General features: G+C 36.5%; 2 protein-coding genes across 5 annotated transcripts in view; both read right to left on the bottom strand.

The window, feature by feature from the left end:
• Positions 1–1,886, bottom strand: part of LOC106062800 (uncharacterized) — a 43,614-nt gene extending 41,728 nt beyond the window's left edge. The window contains exon 1 of the mRNA XM_056039891.1: positions 1,593–1,886. The gene's annotated coding sequence lies outside the window, so the exon portion shown is untranslated. The remainder of the gene's footprint in view (positions 1–1,592) is intronic.
• A 1,937-nt stretch (positions 1,887–3,823) lies between these two features.
• The window catches only part of LOC106054167 (uncharacterized), a 40,755-nt gene continuing 23,685 nt past the window's right edge, over positions 3,824–20,893 (bottom strand). For all 4 annotated transcript variants that reach the window (XM_056039892.1, XM_056039893.1, XM_056039895.1 and 1 more), the window contains 7 exons: positions 20,499–20,736; positions 16,212–16,383; positions 14,745–14,851; positions 14,277–14,471; positions 10,559–10,680; positions 9,489–9,596; positions 3,824–8,053 (listed from right to left, as the gene is read on the bottom strand). In XM_056039892.1, coding sequence (XP_055895867.1) covers positions 7,490–8,053; positions 9,489–9,596; positions 10,559–10,680; positions 14,277–14,471; positions 14,745–14,851; positions 16,212–16,383; positions 20,499–20,736 — 1,506 coding nt within the window. In that variant the 3' untranslated portion in view covers positions 3,824–7,489. The remainder of the gene's footprint in view (positions 8,054–9,488; positions 9,597–10,558; positions 10,681–14,276; positions 14,472–14,744; positions 14,852–16,211; positions 16,384–20,498; positions 20,737–20,893) is intronic.

Genomic DNA, 20,893 nt, shown 5'->3' with positions numbered 1-20,893 from the left:
AGAAAAAAAAATTGCTCTATAAGTTTTATAAACGAGGTATTGTCTTTTAAAAATAGCATTTTAATGTATTTCTTGTTTTAAAATAATAGTTAAATGTTTTCTTGTTTTCAGAATATAATCAAAATCAAAACCTAATTAATGCTAGAGTAACGACTTTTTAGAGTACATTTAAATTATTTTTTTCCTTTTTTTTATATTTAGTATTCAAATTTTTTATTTAATTTCATTTAATTTGTGAAATTAACCCTTTAAGTGTGAAGTCCTGTTTGGCTGCACTGTCCACACTGACTTAAATACGTCGCTAGTTTTTAAATAGGTCTTGAAATAATGAGTAATAACTATAAGCGCCATATCGTCTGTATCATAGAAACAAAAAAATGGCGCTGTTTCAGTAAAATACTTTCCCAACAAGCACCATGTACAGCAATTTTATCAAGTATCTCAAATAACCTCTGGCAACGAGTCCAATTCCTGTGACGCAACGGTTTTCACTGACAGGAGATGGGGCAAGTATCTTATCTTAGATAATACAGACGGTTACTTCAAAAATGAAGATGATTACGTCCTACGCTGCTTCCTAAGTACTAACGAAGCATACAGCAGTAAGGTTTGGACAAGAAGGGCTCATTAGCCTTGGCTGCCTTCACACCTAGGAGAGGGAAATTTCTGGTTTCGAACCTTTGCTGCTGTGCGAAAATCGAAAGCATCTGATCTTGCAGCACACAGTGCATCTTCCTGGTGGAACATTCGACGCTGCTGATCCCAAACTGTAATGGCACCAGCCGATTCTGCAGTACTGCTAGCACATGTTGAATATTTTAGCAGTACTGCTAGGTTAGCACATGTTGAATATTTTAGCAGTACTGCAGGTAGCACATGTTGATGTTTCTTAGCAATAATGTTTAAGACATTGTGTTAAATCTCCCAGCAGAACTGTAAACTTGCAACAAAACTTTACCAAGAAACGCAGAAGACAACATATCCTATGGGGCAAATGATGTAAAGGTCATCTGTTACGAGGGTGTCATATATTAGCACACTTAGTCCCCAAAGTGTATCTCCAAAAAAATTACACTGTTCAATACTTCTAATTAAATGACGAAAAGCAGGGATGCCTAAGCTTACTCGCACTGGGGCCCTAATAATTTCAAACACAAGTTGTCTCGGGTAGTATAAACGCGAAGTCCAAAGGAATTGATCCTAACTGCAGCGTCATCGTGTACTGCGAGCAGAAGTCTCGAGGGGTTAGGTATCAATGGATAAAATCACCTCCAGGTTAGAATACGTACCGCGTGCCTTACTTTGGGCATCACTAACGTACAGATTATATTTAGCAGTCGACCAGACATTCTAAGCAGACTGCAGGACATACAAAGCAGACTGCTGGACATACAAAGCAGACTGCTAGATTAAGCCATAAGTGTGCAGATCCACATTTAGATCTAGATCTATTAATGTATATCTATCTATATCCAAGTCTTTATTTAAATTTAGATCTAGTTGCACATGTGAATATATTTATATAAATGTAGATCTAGTGAATTAAAAAAAAGGTTTAAAGTCTAAATAAATTGTTTGTCACAAACACTTACATTATGCCTAGTCCTAGATTATAAACTCCATATCTGTAGTCTTTATTTCTAAATGCCCCAGTGGTACAGTAAAACAGCTTGTTGGTAAACATCCCTAAGACGCCCAAGTCACAAACTTCAATAATCTTATCGTCTACACACAAGATAATACTTTTGTTGGGTACAAAAAAAAAACAACACACACACAAGAAGAAACAAACGAAGAGGTCGAATATACCAGAGCTCTTCCGAGAAATATTATCACACGGGATAAGCGAGAGTTTTATAATGAATGTGTAGTGTGTTGTCTGTGCTTTGACCTCTATTCGGAATGTGGAGAAGTGTGTTGTCCATGTTTGCTATCTGCAATGTGTTACCTCCGAATAGCGAGAGCTTAATTAAACTGTTGTTGTTTGCGTTTTGGTTAGGTAGAGATGGGAAACGAACCGAACTCGAACCTCAATTACGACCGAACCGAACTCGAACCTCAATTACGACCGAACCGAACCCGAACTTTAAAACTGATCGGTACGAAACGAACCGAACAAACTGTCGTACCTAGACCGAACTGAATTCAAGATTTTGCAATATTTTTTAGTAAGAAAAAATAAAACATAGTTTTAGTTTTAGTTATTTTTAATTTTGGAAAACTCAGCTGGATCATTTCTTTTGATTCACCGCGAATGGTACCGTAGCATTTAATATTTGTGCGTTAATGAAAGGGGAGAGCTGGTAGGGTACCTGACACTATTTGGGGAAAGTAACAGATGACCTATACATTATCTGAGCCATAGGCTGCAAGGTCTGAAAGAGAAAGTTCGGGTTCGGTTCGGTCAGATTTAAGTTCGGGTTCGGTTCGATGACGAGTATAGTTCGGGTTCGGTCAGGTCTAAAGTTCGGGTTCGGTGTTATGAAATTAGGTCATAGCAAATTTAGGTAAATGATCATGTAATAATGTTTATTTCAATTATTAAATAGACAAAACAGCTATGTGAAACCTTATTTAGCCGGTGCGCCATTTTAATTTCCAACACTCGTATAGTGGGCCACATAACAGAAAAGATACAAAAAAACATCACATAAAAAAATAAGGCACTTTTATTAGAAACCCGTGGATATAATTTAAAAAATGGTCTCTTTCAGATCTTAGGATCTATAGGGCAGATGGTATGTCCACGGTTAGCAAGTGTGTCATATAACCACCACAATGACCAACCACCTTTACTTTCCACAATGGTTTCGCCCTTTCCGCCTGCTAAATGAAGAGTTACAATTTCGTTTAGAAGGCGCGTATGTCAGCCTGATTCAACTTCTGGCCACAGAGGTTCCGTTTGACTTGGCAATGTTTCTAACAACTCTTCTAATTTGCTATGTTACCCAGCCATACTTCTGGCAGTATCAGTGGTCACTCCCACTAATTTCTCCTAAAGGAAAGACGCTAGGCTAAGTCAGTAGTTATGAGGAGGGGCGGCTGAGTGGTATAGCGCTTGTCTTCCGAACTTTGGGGGTCCTAGGTTCGAATCCTGGTGAAGACTATCATACCAAAATATCAAACTAACATTCACTTTCGCTATACCGCCCCCTGACAGAATTCATCTGCCGAAATCGAGAACAGGCTAAATGTGTATCAGTAGAAGTGGTTAAGATAGGTTTTGGGAATTAGTTTCAGAGATCAGGTCACAAAAAACGAAATCCTACTCTGAAATGGCACTCGACCATTAAATACGTTTGTGATCGATCGTCGCATAAAGTTTGAGGGGCATGTCCTCCGACAGAATGATGTCGCAAAACAGTTGCAAAAAAACATTGGAGGAAAGCCCAAACAGATACACCCTCGTCTAACTTGGCACCGCACCTTCATGAATGACCTCAGTGCAGTGGACACCAGGTGGGAAGCTGATGCAGACGTTGCCAGAGACAGCTTGCCGCCCTTTGCAGAAGTACGGTGGGGAAGATCGTAGTCTAATTAACTTAGCAGAGTCAAAATTATGTAAGGTAATAAACCTAACGGAGGTTAGTCAACGAGAACAGGTCTTAATTCACAGGACATCACAGCTTCTACACAAGCTTCTAGACTTAGGCGGAACTCTGTGTCAGAGGTTCATTTCTTAGCTTGTCTTTGACTTGGCTCATTAGGCTCGTAGGGGTTTACACAATTACTCAATTCCAATTCATTAATACTTGCTACACAAATACTTGTTACACAAATAAGAACAATTACTACTTGATACACTTTAACTCCAACTCAGATATACATGGAAATGCAAATAATACTTTAATACTTAATAAGCACTCAATTATATTAACAGTCATTAAATAATACATAAACACCAGTTTAGGAAGCGACTGTCCAACCTTCTTGGACCGGGAGCATGACCTCACTAACTTAACACACTCTCTCGCATATTCAAGGAAGACTTGACCATTCAGTTTATAACACGTGCAGACTGTTCACATTCATAACTTGGGCGTGAACATAATAATAATAATAATCTTTAATGTCCATATGGAAATTTGTCTTACAATTTGTGCATTACACCAAACAAAAACATTATAAATTAAGAAACCAAAGTGTACATTCACACCAGACTCACTTATAATTTACATGTGACAAAGTTTATACCAGATTGTTCTTATTTAATGATTTAATTGCCAGGGGAACAAAAGAGTGTTTGTGTCTGTTTGTCTTTGCCATCGGTGTCTTGTATCTCTTTTGTGGTGGTAAAATCACAAAATCCTGACACAAAGGGTGATTCTTTATTTCGAGGATCTTGTTAGCTTTTTTTATAGATGTTTGTCTCAAACAACTGCCCAAATGGGTTTTGTTTTTTTTGCCAATGATTTTACCAGCAGCATTTAGGATTCTATACAAAATCAAAGTAACACTCATTCTCGCCATACCTCCCCCTGACACTCTGTAGTCTGTACCCATAGACATAAATAAATATAGACTGGAAAAAGGAAATAACTTCATGTAACTTGAAAACATGTATATCTATTGTTGTCGGATTTCCGAATTCTGAAAAGTTGAAAAATTGCATGATCTTCAGTCTTAGAGATTAAACAAAACATAAATAAAGTACACAGAAATGCAAGTCACAAATTTTCGTTTCATAGAGCTCTATTATCGGCCAGTCTATATTTATTTATGTCTATGTCTGTACCAGATGTTAACACCCTTCTCATCGATATTGTCCTGACTTGTGTCTAACAGTGCACTCGTTAACACCATATTTGTCGGAGTAGGAGCAGAGTTATACACAGTATTAGCCAAAGCGTATTCCTATAACTTTTACAACAAAAATTAAAGCTAATCTAAAGGGGAAGAGCTCCGTCCTTAAAACTATATGTACCAATAATATCCAGGTTATCTCCCTTAATTGATTAATTGAGTATTTTTGTTTATTGACTCATGTTTTGTTAGGTACAATAAATAATTGTTTAAAGTATCAACTTGATCGGAGATTGCATGAGGGAGTAATAACGCTAACAATTATTTAAAGGGACTTAACCCTTAAAATGTAGCCATATATGTGATACTGAAGTATTAGTTTCCCTTGTTGTCTTTAAACAAAATAATGAATTACCAGTAATTAATTTTCTAATTGAATACAATTTTGATCAGACAGGCAGAGTTAGCTGATATAAGCTTTGTTATAAATTTTTTATGATTTATAAATAAGGTATAAAAAGAAAACCATTTCTTATTACATTTTAAGACAGACCGTTGTTTGTCAACTTCTATCTTGTAATTAAATATCATTTTAATTTGCACATTTTATTCTTTGCAATAAACTAATAATATTCATTCTACAGAATGTCAGTATTTCCGACTTTACCGCTAACATGCACACTTTGCATAAATAAAACACAAAAACGTGAAAAGATACACACTCACTGATACACACATATCTAAGCTTGCATAAAAAAAAACATTACAAGAATGTTGAATTCAACTAAAGGCCTACGACATGTAAATTCACAAAATGATATATTAACATAGTGTTCTACCATCATCATGATCATCAAACTCCATTGGAGTACAAAAATTGAGAGGTTCAAATCCTCTCTGGCAAAAGACCTGAACAGAAACCCTGCTGTTTTGTTCAGTGCAGATATGTCAACATACAGGCAGAGAAGTTTTGGTTTCCCAGACCTGTCGAGACGGAGATCAGCAAGTCTGGGGCAGCCAAACAGAATTAAAGGCACGGTTTTCTCTTCTTCTTCGCAGCAGGAGCACCATCATTCGAAATATTTGGCCATAGCGATCCGAAATATGAGCCAACATTACAGTGGCCTGTCCTGCACTTTGCTATAATAGCTTTCTTAGGCCTGGACAACCTCCACCACGGGGGAAGCGTGGGCAGGGTGGCTCATGTGCTCCCAGGCTTTCGTCTAGAGGAGATCCATATTGGTACTGTATGTTGTTCATTAATTTACTTTATTTATATTCTATTTGCTAGAGAAAAATGTTGAATAATAAAAAAAAATTGGTTCAACACAATGACGAGATATACTCTTCCAAAACAAGGAAAAAAAGTTATATAATAATATAAAATATATAATAAAGGTAGTTATAGTGGATACAAAGACCTTTGTTTTATATATAATTAAAATCGTACTAAAGTATATTTATTCATCTAACAATAATAAACTAGCCTTTTAAAAATGTTTATAAAATTTCTTATGAAGATGTAAATTTATGTAAAAACGTACTACTAATAATATAAAACAAGGTTTCAAAGACAGTTTTTATGGACACCCTAACATAGTTCCTATTCCAGAAGTAATCCACTCTGGTAGGTAAAAAAAACCCTATAAACTACAACCACGAAAGACCTACAGCCTTATCTCCGTCGATACAAAAAGAGGACAGGCTTAGAAGTCAAATGTGTTGCCGATACGATTGTATTATTAGTCCGACTGACGACATGATATTACAGGATATGGACATTTATTAATGTTACTATTATTATGTTATGTTATACCTATGTGTATTTAAATGAACTGATGGTAATAAAGATATGGTTGAATGTGATTTTTTGGGGGGATTTGATATGGAATAACTATCATTCAAGGCCTTAATGAAGAAATGTTATTTGGGGGGGGGGGGGGGAGGGGTGCTTTTGTCTCTTGTTTAACTTACGCCTCTTTTTTTGGGCTTTATGCTTCTTTTTTTTTTCGGGGCCCAAACCGTTTTGTTTAGTGGACATCATCGCCGCTAATAGTTGTTCCCAGTTAATATAAGGAAGTTGAAGTGACAGAATGATGATCTAATACACGAATCTGTCCGAATTGCAAGTTACCCCCCTTTGGTTTAATTATGAGTGTGTTTTTTACATTATTGCTAAACTCCACTTGTATAATAGATGACACTGCTTATTAATTGTTGTTTTAAATTAAATTCGAGTTATATACATTCTAAACGGATTCTTTCTCTTTTCAAAACAAAAGTAAACTTTTTTACAAAAAATATAAGTAGCTTGTATTCAAGAAAATACCTAAGTTTGTAATGCAAATTATTTATTTATTTTTTTTTTTTTTGAAAAACATAAAACAGTTTGCATAAATGTGTTAAATTATACCGAAAGATTACTTTTCCTGTTATTATAGTCTCCCGTGTTTTGTTTTTTTTCACTAATAATTGTGAATAGTTGTAAAAATGGTGAATTTGTATGAAAAAGCTGCTTGCATAGTTAATTTAACAAATTTAACTTTTCGCTTTTAGAAAAAAAAAAATTTGCCGTGTCATCAGGACTCAGAAAGTTCTAAAATATCATGATATCGGATTTTCAACATCTGTTTCTATTTTTTAAAATCTAAACAGGACGGACGGATGAACAGACAGACCACACAAAATTAAATATAAGCAGCTATTCCCCTTTCAGTAGCAGCTTTAAAAAAAAAAACAACTAAAATTATACTAGATACGTTTTCACAACCTTTTCAATGTCTGACCGACACATGGGGCATTGTTTTAACTGGGACGAACAGACCTCACAGCTGACCAGATGCCCACAGGGCACAAAGGTCATTCGGGCATCTACTTCCATGCAGATCTTGCACTGACGCTCTTCCATCAGCTGTCGATATTTCTCAGCCAGAGTTTGATCGTCGTCAGGTGTCGCAGTAGATTCCTTAGACACAGTTGTTGTGGCGCTGGCAGGTGTTAAGCTTGCAGGACAAGGGCTTGAATTTGTTGCCGCTAAGTGATTGCTGTCGAGGTTCGACTCGCTGGATGTGCTATGCTCAGAATCGGTCCTTAAATTCAGGGTACAAGTGTCGGCACGTGTATTCTGCGTGTTCGTTTCGTCTAAGATTGTATTCAGTAAGAGTTCAGTCTCAGAGAAGTAGGTTTGTGACGTAAAGAATGTTCTCCATACAACTTTTTGTACCAAATCTCTATCGAATCCTAAGTCTAAAATAGTTCTCACAGCTTCTGAATCCATTGGGCTGCGGGTAAAATTCTTCAACTCTTTAGACTAATAAAAAAAAAATAAACAAGGAAAAAAAATAGTCATTAAGAAATCAACTCCATTTATAAAAGCAACTATTAATTATATAGAAAGATACACACACAAAAATTCAGATAACTCCAAGAAATGTCAACAATCTGATAGAATTAGATACTTAGGTAAAATTTTTCTCGTTTCGGTTGTAGCTTCAGAGTGGATGATTGTGCCTTGTCTAGATCCTCATGAAGGACGATGCGAGATATTTATATTTGTTTTAAATATGTTATATTTAAATGGTACTCAGTGATGGATTGCCTAACTTTTAAGTACTAATAAATTATATATGGCTCCTTTTGTCTCGAAAGGCAATGGATGCGCCCAAGTGAGTCACTGGTTTTGGCTTAATCTTGAGACGGGGCAGAATCTGGTGTGGCTAATCAAGCCAATTCTAGAACGGCAGACTTTGCCACAATTCGTACATTTGTATGCCTCTGATTTAGGGCTAGCAGACAGGGCAGCTTTCTTTTTTTCCCTCTTGATTAAAGCCGCTTCAATTCTTTTATTCTCAGCAAGGGTTGTCCCAGCACGCACAGTCTGTCTCCATGCACTCCGGTCTTTGGCTATGTTTTCCCACATACTTTCACTGATGCCTGAGGCTCTCATGTCTCGCTTGCAGACATCTCTATATGTTAGTCTTGGGCGGCCCTTGGGTCTGACTCCTTCCACAAGCTCAGCATATAAGATATCTTTCGGGATTCTACCATCTGGCATGCGGGTGACATGTCCGAGCCAGCGTAATCTCCTTTGTGTCAGGAGAGCATACATGCTGTTCATATTGGCCAATCTCAAAACTTCCTGATTGGAGACATGGTCCCTCCAAGAGATGCCCATTATGCGTCTCAGGCAGCGCAAATGGAAACTATTCAATCTGTGCTCTTGGTACATGTATGTTGACCAGCTTTCACTGCCATAAAGGAGAGTGCTCACAACACAGGCGTTGTAGACTAGGATTTTGGTCGCTGTGGTCAATTTACCATTTTCCCAGACGCGCTTGGATAGTTTTGCCAATAAAGTAAAAATACAAGAAAAATAATATTTTTTCCCCACACTGAAAAAGGTGCCGGTACGCCGTACCGGTGTGAGATAGAGAGAAAGAGAGAGAGAGAGAGAATGAGAGAGAGAATGAGAGAGTGAGGGTAAGGAGGAGGAGTAGAAGAAAGTGAGAAACAGAGAAACAGTAACACAGACAGACAGACGGACGGATATATATATATATATATATATATAGAGAGAGAGATAGATAGATAGATAGATAGATAGATAGATAGATAGATAGATAGATAGATAGACACCCTCGTTAACCGTGGGCCACAAAAACAGATGACCTTTACATCATCTGCCCTCTGAAAGGATAAACTTTACAATATTATATTATATGATAATACTTAATATGTATACTTACCTTACATAGAGATTCTGGGTTAAATGTCCATTTTATACCATCAACGTATTCGACTCGGACATCGCCGTCGCCATCTATTTCAACCACCTTACCATTTTGTGGTATGTACTGAAAAAGAAAGCCAAAATAAATTTTATCTTCATCTTTTTTTTTTTTCAAGATGACCTAAAGAAATATCTTCCACTTAATAAGACATAGGTTTATATCATATTACATCTTACTGCTAAATCTGACTAGTTGAATCAGGGGAAAAAAACGAAGAATTGGGCGATTTGAGCTTAAAGCAAAAAACAAGCAAAGTACAAAAAGATACTATTTAAAAAAACAAAACAAAGCTTATATTAAGTTTATCAATTAGTTTGGATCAGTCATGTAATTAAATTTGTAATAAGCCTCAGACGACAATCTTTCAACGGGACGGATTCAGCGTATACCACCACTTCAGTGAAGTACTATTTCTTTCCCTTGTTTGAGATTCCAAATAAAGTCATTTAGAACATATTGTTAATTAACTAATTGGCTTTTTTTTTTAAATCCATTTTTTGTGTGTTGTCACGTAAAAGAAATAATTGTGCGAAATTTCAGCTTGATCCGAGATTGGGTGTCGGAGAAATAACGTGCACAATCTTTTGGCCAGACAGACCAACAAACAGACAGATTGCTGTAGCATAAAATGCTGTTGCATATATTGTTGTAGCATATATTGTTGTAGCATAGACTGATGTAGCATTGAGACTTTCAAAAAACTTGGTTGAGTGACGTCACAGTTTTCCTCAAGTTCATCCACTGCCACCTCTTAAAAGAAGTTCTTGAACATCTAGAAATTGTTTGAATTTTAGCTATTACTTGAAAAAGTAATTTTGCATCGCACAGCCTCATTGTATTAACCTTGTACAGAAGTTTGCCAGTGAGATATTACTACGCCAACAGGAGCAGCATAAGAACCGTTTGTCAAGGATTAAAAACCTCCGCAATGTAAAAAAAAAAACGTGAATTGGTTTGGGCGTTAAAATGTTATCCTATGAAAACATATGATTAGAAAAGAAAATGATGAGGAAAGAACATTCAACCTGGGACATAGCATCAGTCCAGCCTCCATGTGATCTCTGTAATAGTTTCATTTGTTCCACACTAAACATGCAGGAGACAGCGTCATCCAGTTCAAATAGGCAAGGCGTTGTCTCCCTTTTCCCTGTATAGGAAATGATTAAAACAAGTAAAATAAAACAAATCCTTAAAAAAAAACTTATCTGAGGGAATAAACTCCGCACTTATGACTGTATCTCTCATTAATGTAGAAATTATTTTTCCTTTTTTGATCTTAAACAAAATAATTAGTCAACAAAACCTTTTTTGACTAATTGCTTAGTTTTTTAATCGATTCATAACTAACACACTGAATTATCCAAGGGGACAAAAACTTACATATTTAGCCGTATACGTGAATACTGAATGATTAATTTGCCTTGTTGGTATCAAATAAAGTAATTAATTACCGGTAATTAATTGACTAATTTTTTATTTTTTAAAATTAATTCATGTCTTGTCTAGGCCTATGAATAATTGTGCGAATGTACAAACTTTTTTAACAGACAGAGTGAGTTGATATAAGCTTTGTAACAAGATCATTTTAAGGGTTGGAAACATGACACTGAAGGGAACAAAAACATGGACCCACATGTTATCATTTGTGCTGTGGTGTTTGCAAAATTGATATTGTGGCTGCGGTTTTACTTGCCGCTAAGTCAATGTTTTAATCACTTCGTGTAAAGAAATTTGATTGGAATGTAGCTCTAGTTACAACTAAACACAAACAATCCAAAATAAATGAATCACAATTGAAACTACTTCAGGAGTCAACGTCCATTTACTAAACGAAGTCCTCAATACTTTAAAAAATGAAGCGATATATAAATAAATTTTATTTAAAAAAACAAAACAAACCCAAAGCTTATCTAAGGGGAAGAAATCCACATTTATAGCAAAACCTTTCAATAATGAAGAAATTATTTCCCTTTTTATATAAACTAAAATAATGCATTACCATAAATTAATTGAGTAATTGTTTTTATTATAATTCATGTTTTGTTAAGTACAATTGTTTAAAGTTCAACTTGATTCAAGAATGGGTATGGGAGAAATGACGTCTACAATTATCTATGGCAACTAAACCCCACACAATTAGCCATATCTTTAAATAGTCAAGGATTAATTTTCCTTGTTGGCATAAAAAATAATTAATGAACAACAATTAATTGACTAATCGGTTAATTAATTTTTATTGATTCATGTTTTGTTAGGCACAATAAATAATTGTGTACAGTCTCTTTTTGATTCGAGAATTGGTTATGGCAATTTTTTTATCAGACAGACGGACAGACGACAGACAGAATTAGTCAATGAAAGCTTTGTAAAAACATGTTGTATTTGTTCAATGTCTATAGTGAAACTTTTCAGTTACAGTTCTATTTCCATCCTTCATTTTTAAATGTGTACAACTATTAATTTCCCCAATATTTACAAACCTTTGTGCACTAATCACCCCAGCTAGTCTATTATACTTCATAAGTATTATTTTTCAGTGAAGATTAATGATATGCATATCAAAATATATTTTACTATTGGAACCGAAATTAACATTTAACAAGTTACTGTTTGAAGGTGACCTCTCATCTCTCTTGAACTTGCTTGTGCTACTATTAAACCTAGATCACTGTTTTAAAATATTTTCCTTAACACAAACAAGACACCCGTGGGGGTGCCTAAGGGGGTGCGAGAGCATCCTCATTGCACTGTGCGGAGTTGTAAAAAAGCTCCCACAACTTGTCACAATCCAAGGGGCCGTTACATAAATGGCGTGTCCCGCACGGTTAGCCTGGTATAGAAAAGAAAAATGTCAGGGTCCCTGTGCATGTGGTCAATGGCCATGAGTCTGACACCCCTCCAGACAGAACAGTGTACACTGTTCTCATTCAGGCCTGTGAAAGGGAGCTCTTGTTCACTTTTGCTGGCCTGGAGTTCCAAGAGCCGAAGGCTCAGCTCTACCTGACAGTTTCAAGAAGAAGAAGAGTATTTAGTGGAACACTTTTCTTATTTTTTTTAGAGTGATTAATTCACAACGAGGCCTACTAGTTATTTATTCCTGTAGTTCTCGGAACACCTATTCAGGCATCGCGGAACAATAGAGTTCCGCGGAACAAAGTTTGAGAAACACTAATTTAGATGATCAAAAATATTTGAAGTTGACATAAATATGGTCGTCCATTTGAAACTACAATCACAGACACACACACACACACACCGGCACAAACTGACAAAAAAAAAGTATCCAGAAAAATAGGGCACAGAAAAGTGGGGCACAGAAAAGTGGGGCACAGAAAAGTGGGGCACAGAAAAGTGGGGGACAGAAAAGTGGGGCACAGAAAAGTGGGGCACAGAAAAGTGGGGCACAGAAAAGTGGGGCACAGAAAAGTGGGGCACAGAAAAGTGGGGCAAAGAAAAGTGGGGGACAGAAAAGTGGGGCACAGAAAAGTGGGGCACAGAAAAGTGGGGCACAGAAAAGTGGGGCACAGAAAAAAGGGGCACAGAAAAATGGGGGACAGAAAGTGGGGGACAGAAAAGTGGGGGACAGAAAAGTGGGGCACAGAAAAGTGGGGCACAGAAAAGTGGGGCACAGAAAAAAGGGGCACAGAAAAATGGGGGACAGAAAGTGGGGGACAGAAAAGTGGGGGACAGAAAAGTGGGGGACAGAAAAGTGGGGCACAGAAAAGTGGGGAACAGAAAAATGGGGGACAGAAAAGTGGGGCACAGAAAAGTGGGGGACAGAAAGTGGGGGACAGAAAAGTGGGGAACAGAAAAGTGGGGGACATGGGGGACAGAAAAGTGGGGAACAGAAAAGTGGGGCACAGAAAAGTGGGGGACAGAAAAGTGGGGCCCAGAAAAGTGGGGCACAGAAAAGTGGGGAACAGAAAAGTGGGGCACAGAAAAGTGGGGAACAGAAAAGTGGGGGACAGAAAAGTGGGGCACAGAAAAGTGGGGCACAGAAAAGTGGGGAACAGAAAAGTGGGGCACAGAAAAGTGGGGGACAGAAAAGTGGGGCACAGAAAAGTGGGGGACAGAAAAGTGGGGAACAGAAAAGTGGGGGACAGAAAAGTGGGGAACAGAAAAGTGGGGAACAGAAAAGTGGGGCACAGAAAAGTGGGGCACAGAAAAGTGGGGAACAGAAAAGTGGGGAACAGAAAAGTGGGGAACAGAAAAGTGGGGAACAGAAAAGTGGGGCACAGAAAAGTGGGGGACAGAAAAGTGGGGCACAGAAAAGTGGGGAACAGAAAAGTGGGGAACAGAAAAGTGGGGAACAGAAAAGTGGGGAACAGAAAAGTGGGGAACAGAAAAGTGGGGGACAGAAAAATAGGGCACAGAAAAGTGGGGGACAGTAAAGTGGGGCACAGAAAAGTGGGGGACAGTATAGTGGGGCACAGAAAAGTGGGGCACAGAAAATTGGGGCACAGAAAAGTGGGGGACAGTAAAGTGGGGCACAGAAAATTGAGGTGTAGGATAAAATATAAAAAATGGAAAAAAAATATAAAAAAATAAAATCGCTTTTTAAAACATAAAATAAGTTCTGAATCCCTGAATTTCTAATGCCCTAATCACTAAGACTCTACCAATGGAGAAAGTCCGCCAAAACGGAATCTTCCAGTGCATACGTAGTCTTCTTCATAGTCATATCTACTTGTTTCAACTTCCATTTTCTTTAAATTCTATTATACACATGTAAGATTCACTGACCTAACACCTGAAGATGCGTTTTGTAGAAATGGCCACCTGAAGCAGGAATGACACATTTTAAATCCACTTTCCCTCTAAAACCAAGTCTGTAAGTATTTGTAGTTCCATTCTCCCATTTCACTCGGGCGGCACTTTTTGATGAATCTTTATTCCATGGCTTTATTTCAAGAACTGATCCTTCAGCAGGGTTGCCAGCTGTGAGGTGTGAAACATAGAGCTAAATTGATTCATATACATTTTTATATAGAGCTAAATTATTTCATATACATTTTTATATAGAGCAAAATTATTCCATATACATTTTTATATAGAACAAAGTTATTTCATATACATTATTATTGGGTTATAAAGACAATACATAAATTAAAAATACAAAATGCCAATTATTTGATCTATTCTTACGTACGTTTTTAAATTGAACCAAAAATCGTCTTGAAAAATGTTTAGTTTCTAAAAAAAAATGTTTACCGTCTTGAGTGTTCCACTCCCAATGTTTTCCACGGACAACTTTAGCGTCTTGAAATATTCCCTTGCTCTCTATTCGTCTCTTATTGATGCGACTTGTAAGCAGAAATCTAGTGATACAAAGGAGAAACATATTGTTGCATTTATCTGCGTGTTTTTAAAATTGTATAGAATAAACATTGTTAGGTTTTGCAGTTAGAGGGGGAATGTATCTTTTGATGACGGTTGTGATGCAGTTCTAGCTTCTAACACCAAGCTCAACTAACACTGGTAGACATAAATTATTTTTTTTTTTGGTCTAAATTCTTGAATAAAGCTTGAAAACTTTTCTTAAAAAAACAAAAACTAATTTTTATGGACCAAATATATATAACCTTTTAATATCAATGTGGATTATTGATGTCCGCCTTTGAAACACAAGATGATGAAAAATTTTGAAATATACCTCTCTTCAAATATTTTGAGTCAACACATTTTGTTTTATATAGAAAAAGGGAACTTATTCCTGAAGTATTGAGATAAACAGCAATGATTTTCTGCGGTTCTCTCCCTTAGATAAGCATTTTACTTTTTTTTTAGTTTTTTTTTTTTAAATATTTGTTTTGCCTTTCTCTTTGTCTCTGTATTGTGATTGTTGTGTAGTGATTTTTTTAAACTCCCCTGGACTTATTAGCTATTTTTATCTTTAATCTACGTTATATGACATTGAATGCCATGTATGGTAAGATTTGAAAAAAAACATTTTTGACTGCCTTAAAATATTTTGGACAAAACTTATACCAACTCACTCTGTCGTAAAAAAGTTTGTACACGTTTTTCTCCCACACGCATTTTCGGATGACGTTGAAACTTTGCACAATTATTCATTGACATAGACAAGACATGAATCAATAAAAAAAAAGCAACTAACAAATCAATTAATTACTGTTAATTAATTATTTTGTTTGATACCAACAAGGTAAATTAATCCTTCTGTATTCAAGGATACGGCTAAATATGCAGGGTTTTGTCACCATATATATATATAATTCCATTCGCTATTACATCTACACCCATACTGGTATCAAGTTGAAACTGTAAACAATCATTTTTTGTTTCTAAAAAAAAACACGAATTACAAACTATAGCAACAAAAAAAAAACTAATTAGTCATTAAAGTATTGGTATTTCATTATTTTGTTTGATATTGAATATGGGAAATAACTTCTACATTATTGATAGATATAGTTGTAATCACGGAGTTCTTTTCCTTAAATAAGTTGCTTTGTTTTTGTAGTTTTTTTTCAAAAGGATTTCTTTATATTTTGCTTGTTTTGCTTGATATTAAGGACATTTTTGTTAACATATCAACCAATCCCATATTGAGACAATGAAGTGGCGAGATAAAAGTAGGTTAAGAAAAAAACACCCCAAAAAAAAAAACAAAAAAAAACCACCCAAATACATAGTAAGGGATCACACAAAAAATACCTTCTTCCGTCCGGATGGTCATATCTCCAAAACGGATGTGTCACGTCGTGTTGGTTGCCATGGTAGCAAGCCGAGCAGAGGTCAAAGTCGAAACAGGACGTGCACTTCCATCTAGTCCCCATTAAAGGGCACACCAGGCAACAGTCACACTGAATGCCCTCATGCTTGACACCTGTTGAACACATAAATAATAATAATAATAATAAGGCTTGTCTTCGAGTCCGAAGATTAGTGAGGAATGCAGTATTTCCCGTGACTGCGCAGCCCCAGCTGTGACCTACATATTTTGCCACATCCAGGGCAAGCACAACCATTGTCCGCAGGTGGTCGATTTAGATTTTCTTTTCGCCGTCTGCGGATTTTCTTTTGGTCTCAAATGTGTATCCCGCGGCCTTCGTGAGTGACCTCCAGCTGTCTCGTTCTGAGGCCGCATGCAACCAGGTGCTTTCTTCTATGTCAGCCAAGGAAAGTTGACGCCTAAGCTGGTCTTTGAAACGTTTCCGTGGGGCGCCTCTGTTACGTCGACCACCCTTTAGCTCACCAAAAAGGACTGCCTTCGGCATACGTTCGTCTCCCATACGGGATACGTGCGCTGCCCAGCGTAACTGTCTCTCTATACTGTCCTTGCGAACGCCGGTTGAAACATAACGTAGTATACATAATAATAAGCACGAAAATATGTATAAATAGAGCTATAAGTAAGAAACAACTACAATGTACTAAAAACGAAGATATAAGGTTAGTCTAATAGTCTTCCACACCGAAACTTAATGTATTTCGTATGTATCGGCCGATTCAGATTTAGTCTACGCTATTGCCAGAGAGTAGCCTAAATAAGATCCGCTTTATGTGACTTGCCATCCGAATAAGACGAAGGTATTGTTATCTAAGTTTGTTTTATCACACAGTGTTACAATAGGTTTGGTTAGTAAATACGTCTTGGAATTTTAAGAATTTAAATCCGATAACCCAAAATCTAATTGTCTATTTCATTCTTGTAGAGTAATTTCGATGCTTCACTTGAGGTAGTAAAGTAAATTAAAAAAAATTTAGCTTTTGTTTAGCGCTAATTTCATGCTTATAGCAATCTCATTTGTGGACCAATGAGGGGGAGGGGGTGTTTGCTGCCTTTAGACGCTCGGTAAACACAACTCTGCTCGATGGTCGAACCTCGAGCCCCCTTCATAGGTAGCCTAACCAAGCCAAGTGTACTTGGCCTCTCGACCACGCTTCCGGCTTAGTAGTAGAATAATATGCAGGTATGTTATTTAAGTGTTGTTGACAGTCGTTGACTACTAGCGCCAAACTGCGGGTTGAAAACTAAACCTCTGTTAACAAATTATATATAACTTTTATTAAAATAGAGACAAATTGAACTTGATATGAAATGAAATAAATGTAGCAGTTATAGTAATAGTATAAAAAAGTATTTCGAACAAAATCTAACTTGTAACAAAAACACGACTTTTCACTCTGGCATTCTGGGGTCTTCTGTGGCCTACCCAAGACAGGTTGATGACGTTGAATCACAGTAGCAGATTGACATGAAGCTTAATACTTATAGAATTAATGTAAGAATTAGAGCCACAAACGAATCTCGTCTCTTTTATTTATTGTTTGTCCGTAAAAAATCGAAGGTTGTCGAAACGTCAAGTATCGGAAACGATAAAATATTCATTTAAGTTTTCTCCCCTAGATTATTTAATCTTTTTCGTGAAACTGGAATCTACTAGAAGCCAATATGTAAATAAATATCTTCATTAAACTCTCTGACACACTTGCATCACGTGACACACAGATGCAATATACATACACAAGTTACAGAACTATACATTTACATCTTAGGATAACCAATCATACTGTCATTAATACAAGATCATTTTTTTTAAAACAGGACCTTTATTAGACCTATATTTTTTTTAAATATTTTTGTTTCTTAATTATTTTTTCTGCATAATTAAAAACAATTATTCATTAGTTTGTAATCTGTTTATTTACTGAAAAAAAATGTTAATAATAAAATAATTATAAATATGTGTTGTTGTCCTCTAAAACTGTTGAACACTTTTATTTTTTTTAATTTTTAAAACTTTAACTACACTGGCAATGGCTCAAAGATTAAGTTAGAGTGCAGTAATGTTTATAATTGAATAATATAGACCTTAAGTTTTGACATATACATCTTGTCAAATTAAACCCGACAAACTAAATGAATATGTAATTGCACCATGTCAATGCACTAATCGCAAAAAAAAGAACCTGTTGCATAGATCAACTTAGAATACAAATATACAATAGAAGACAATTGTTACTTTTTTAAAAATGGAACGTGTAAGAGTTATATAAGTGTTATTGTGCCGTAGAAATTAATTTTACAAAACAAAGCTTATATTAAGCATAGTTGTAACAATTAGTTTGGATCAGACATGTAATTAAATTTGTAATAAATCTAGACTAACAATAAAAAGCATTTATATAAAAAGAAAGGGAATGACCTGAATTCAAACTCATGGCTCAACCTTTCTCAGGCTTCTCAAACCAACACGGTAACCACTCTGCTAGTGGAGAGACTACCAACAAAGGAAGTTTGTAAAGTCATCTAATTTTGCTATAGTCTCATCCTATTTTTCATGTTGTATTCATTATGACTCAATCGACGACCTATAAAGTGGACTAATTCAGCTTATACCACCACTTCAGTCAAGTAAAATTTTTTCTCTTGTTCGGGGTGACAAACAAAATAATTAATTACCAATAGTTAATTAACTAATTGGTTATTTTTTTTTTATTCTTGTGCAAAATTTCAGCTTGATCCGAATTGGGTGTGGAAGAAATAACGTGTACAAACGTTTTACCAGGCAGACAAAAAGACAGACAGACAGATAGACAAAAAGTATGTATGTATGTAAAGTAAAAGTTCCCCTTGTGGTCTATAGGGCAGATAATGTAAAGGTCATCTGTTTCTGTGGCCCTCGGTTAACGAGAGTGTCATGTGGCCACCACAACGACCATCCGCCTTTACTTTTCTCCAACTAATGTCAGGTACCAAATCGAGCTGGGTGGACTCAGAGGCGCCCGAAGATCTCGAAATTAAAAAGCCCAGTCTTTACCAGAATTCGAAACCCGTTTGACCAATCTTTATAAAATTCTGCATGTTCCTTAGATCACGGAAGAGACCGTTGTGTCTGGTATGTCTCTCCCACAAAAAGTAAGCTGTAAAAAGATTTTTAACAAGGTTACAAACACAGTGTGTGCTTGGAAACACAAACTCAAAATCGGCCCCCGAAGCGGTCCACCCAGGCAGGTATAAAGGCAGGTTTCAGTATTTTCAGATGAAATATTAGAATAAAATTCTATCAAAGGCAAATGACAGAAAAGAATGGAGAAAGAAAGTTGACAGATCTTGTGTGGTGACCAACAGTCAAGCAGACCAAAGGATAGGTGAAAGTGAAGATAAAGCTAGATTTGAACCTGGCCTAACAGATGTCATATAATGATTATTTAATTGCTCTAATTGTTTTGTAAAGGGTCAATCTCTTATTCAAAGCCCCAAGAAAAAAAATTCCGTAAACGAAATAAAAATAATAGCCTCCCGTGTTTGTTACTATTAATAGTGAATGCTGTAAAAATTGTGTACTATTATGAAAAAAACTGCTTTCATATTTGATTTTTAAAAATAACTTTTGCTTTTAGAAAAGAAAATTATAGCCATTGCATCAGTACTTTGAAAGGTCTAAAATATCATGATGTCGGATTTTCAATATCTAGTTATCTAGTTTACGAAATCTAAACGGGACGGACGGACGGACGGATCGCACAAAACTAATAGCTTTCATCCCCTTTCGGGGGCGCAAAAAATACGTTTTTAAAATATCGGGTAAACCCATTTTCACAGTATTTTATATTAGTTATTGTCACGGATGAATGTGTGTATGTATGTATAATCTATTTTTACATTCTGCGCGAATGACCGGAAGTGTGTTTTGTTGTCAGAGGTTGACCAGACAGAGACCAGCGTGTGTAATAAGCAGTAAAGCTGATTAAAGTTTATGTGTTTGATATAGTGGTTTCATTGTTTTATTTCGTTAACTAGAACTGAACCAGGGACACCTAGACGTATTGAGACCTAAGGTAGATTCTATTGAGTTATACGTATAAATAGAATAGAAAAGCTGTGACAGTTATCTAAAGGAACATGGTGCTAGATCAGTGATAAATAAACTAGGGCCCGCGGGCCGCAGGTCATATCCGGCTAGTAGGAAGTAACACAAAAAAGAAACCACTGACCACTTGGTCCACTGTCCAGAACACACAAGTCATAGGCAGACTTAGTATCAGCTGTGTAACAATTTTCAGAACCATTGTCCCAGATGACAGAGATCCATTTACCACAAGACCCGCTTCGTTCAACAACTACAGTGCCAAGATGTCCTTCACCGCCATCTTGGTTTCCCCATGCCCAGTCTGGACCACGCACAACTCTAAGGCCAGGTACTATGGTCACCGTGTCTTCATCATTTGATACCTGTAACCAAAGATCAAATTATTAACGTTACGTTCGGACCTGGTGTATAGAAGCTTTAACTCTTTCTCTCCGTAATTATTTACCAAATTCTGGTGGAATCAACGTTGGTATCGTCAGCTAGGAGAGAAAGAGTTAAGCTATTGTAATCATAAGCTTA

This window comes from Biomphalaria glabrata, chromosome 9 (assembly GCF_947242115.1).
Source record: "Biomphalaria glabrata chromosome 9, xgBioGlab47.1, whole genome shotgun sequence".
NCBI lineage: Eukaryota > Metazoa > Mollusca > Gastropoda > Planorbidae > Biomphalaria > Biomphalaria glabrata.
The sequence above is the reverse complement of the archived record's forward strand: the minus strand, read 5'-3'. Positions and strand labels throughout refer to the sequence as shown.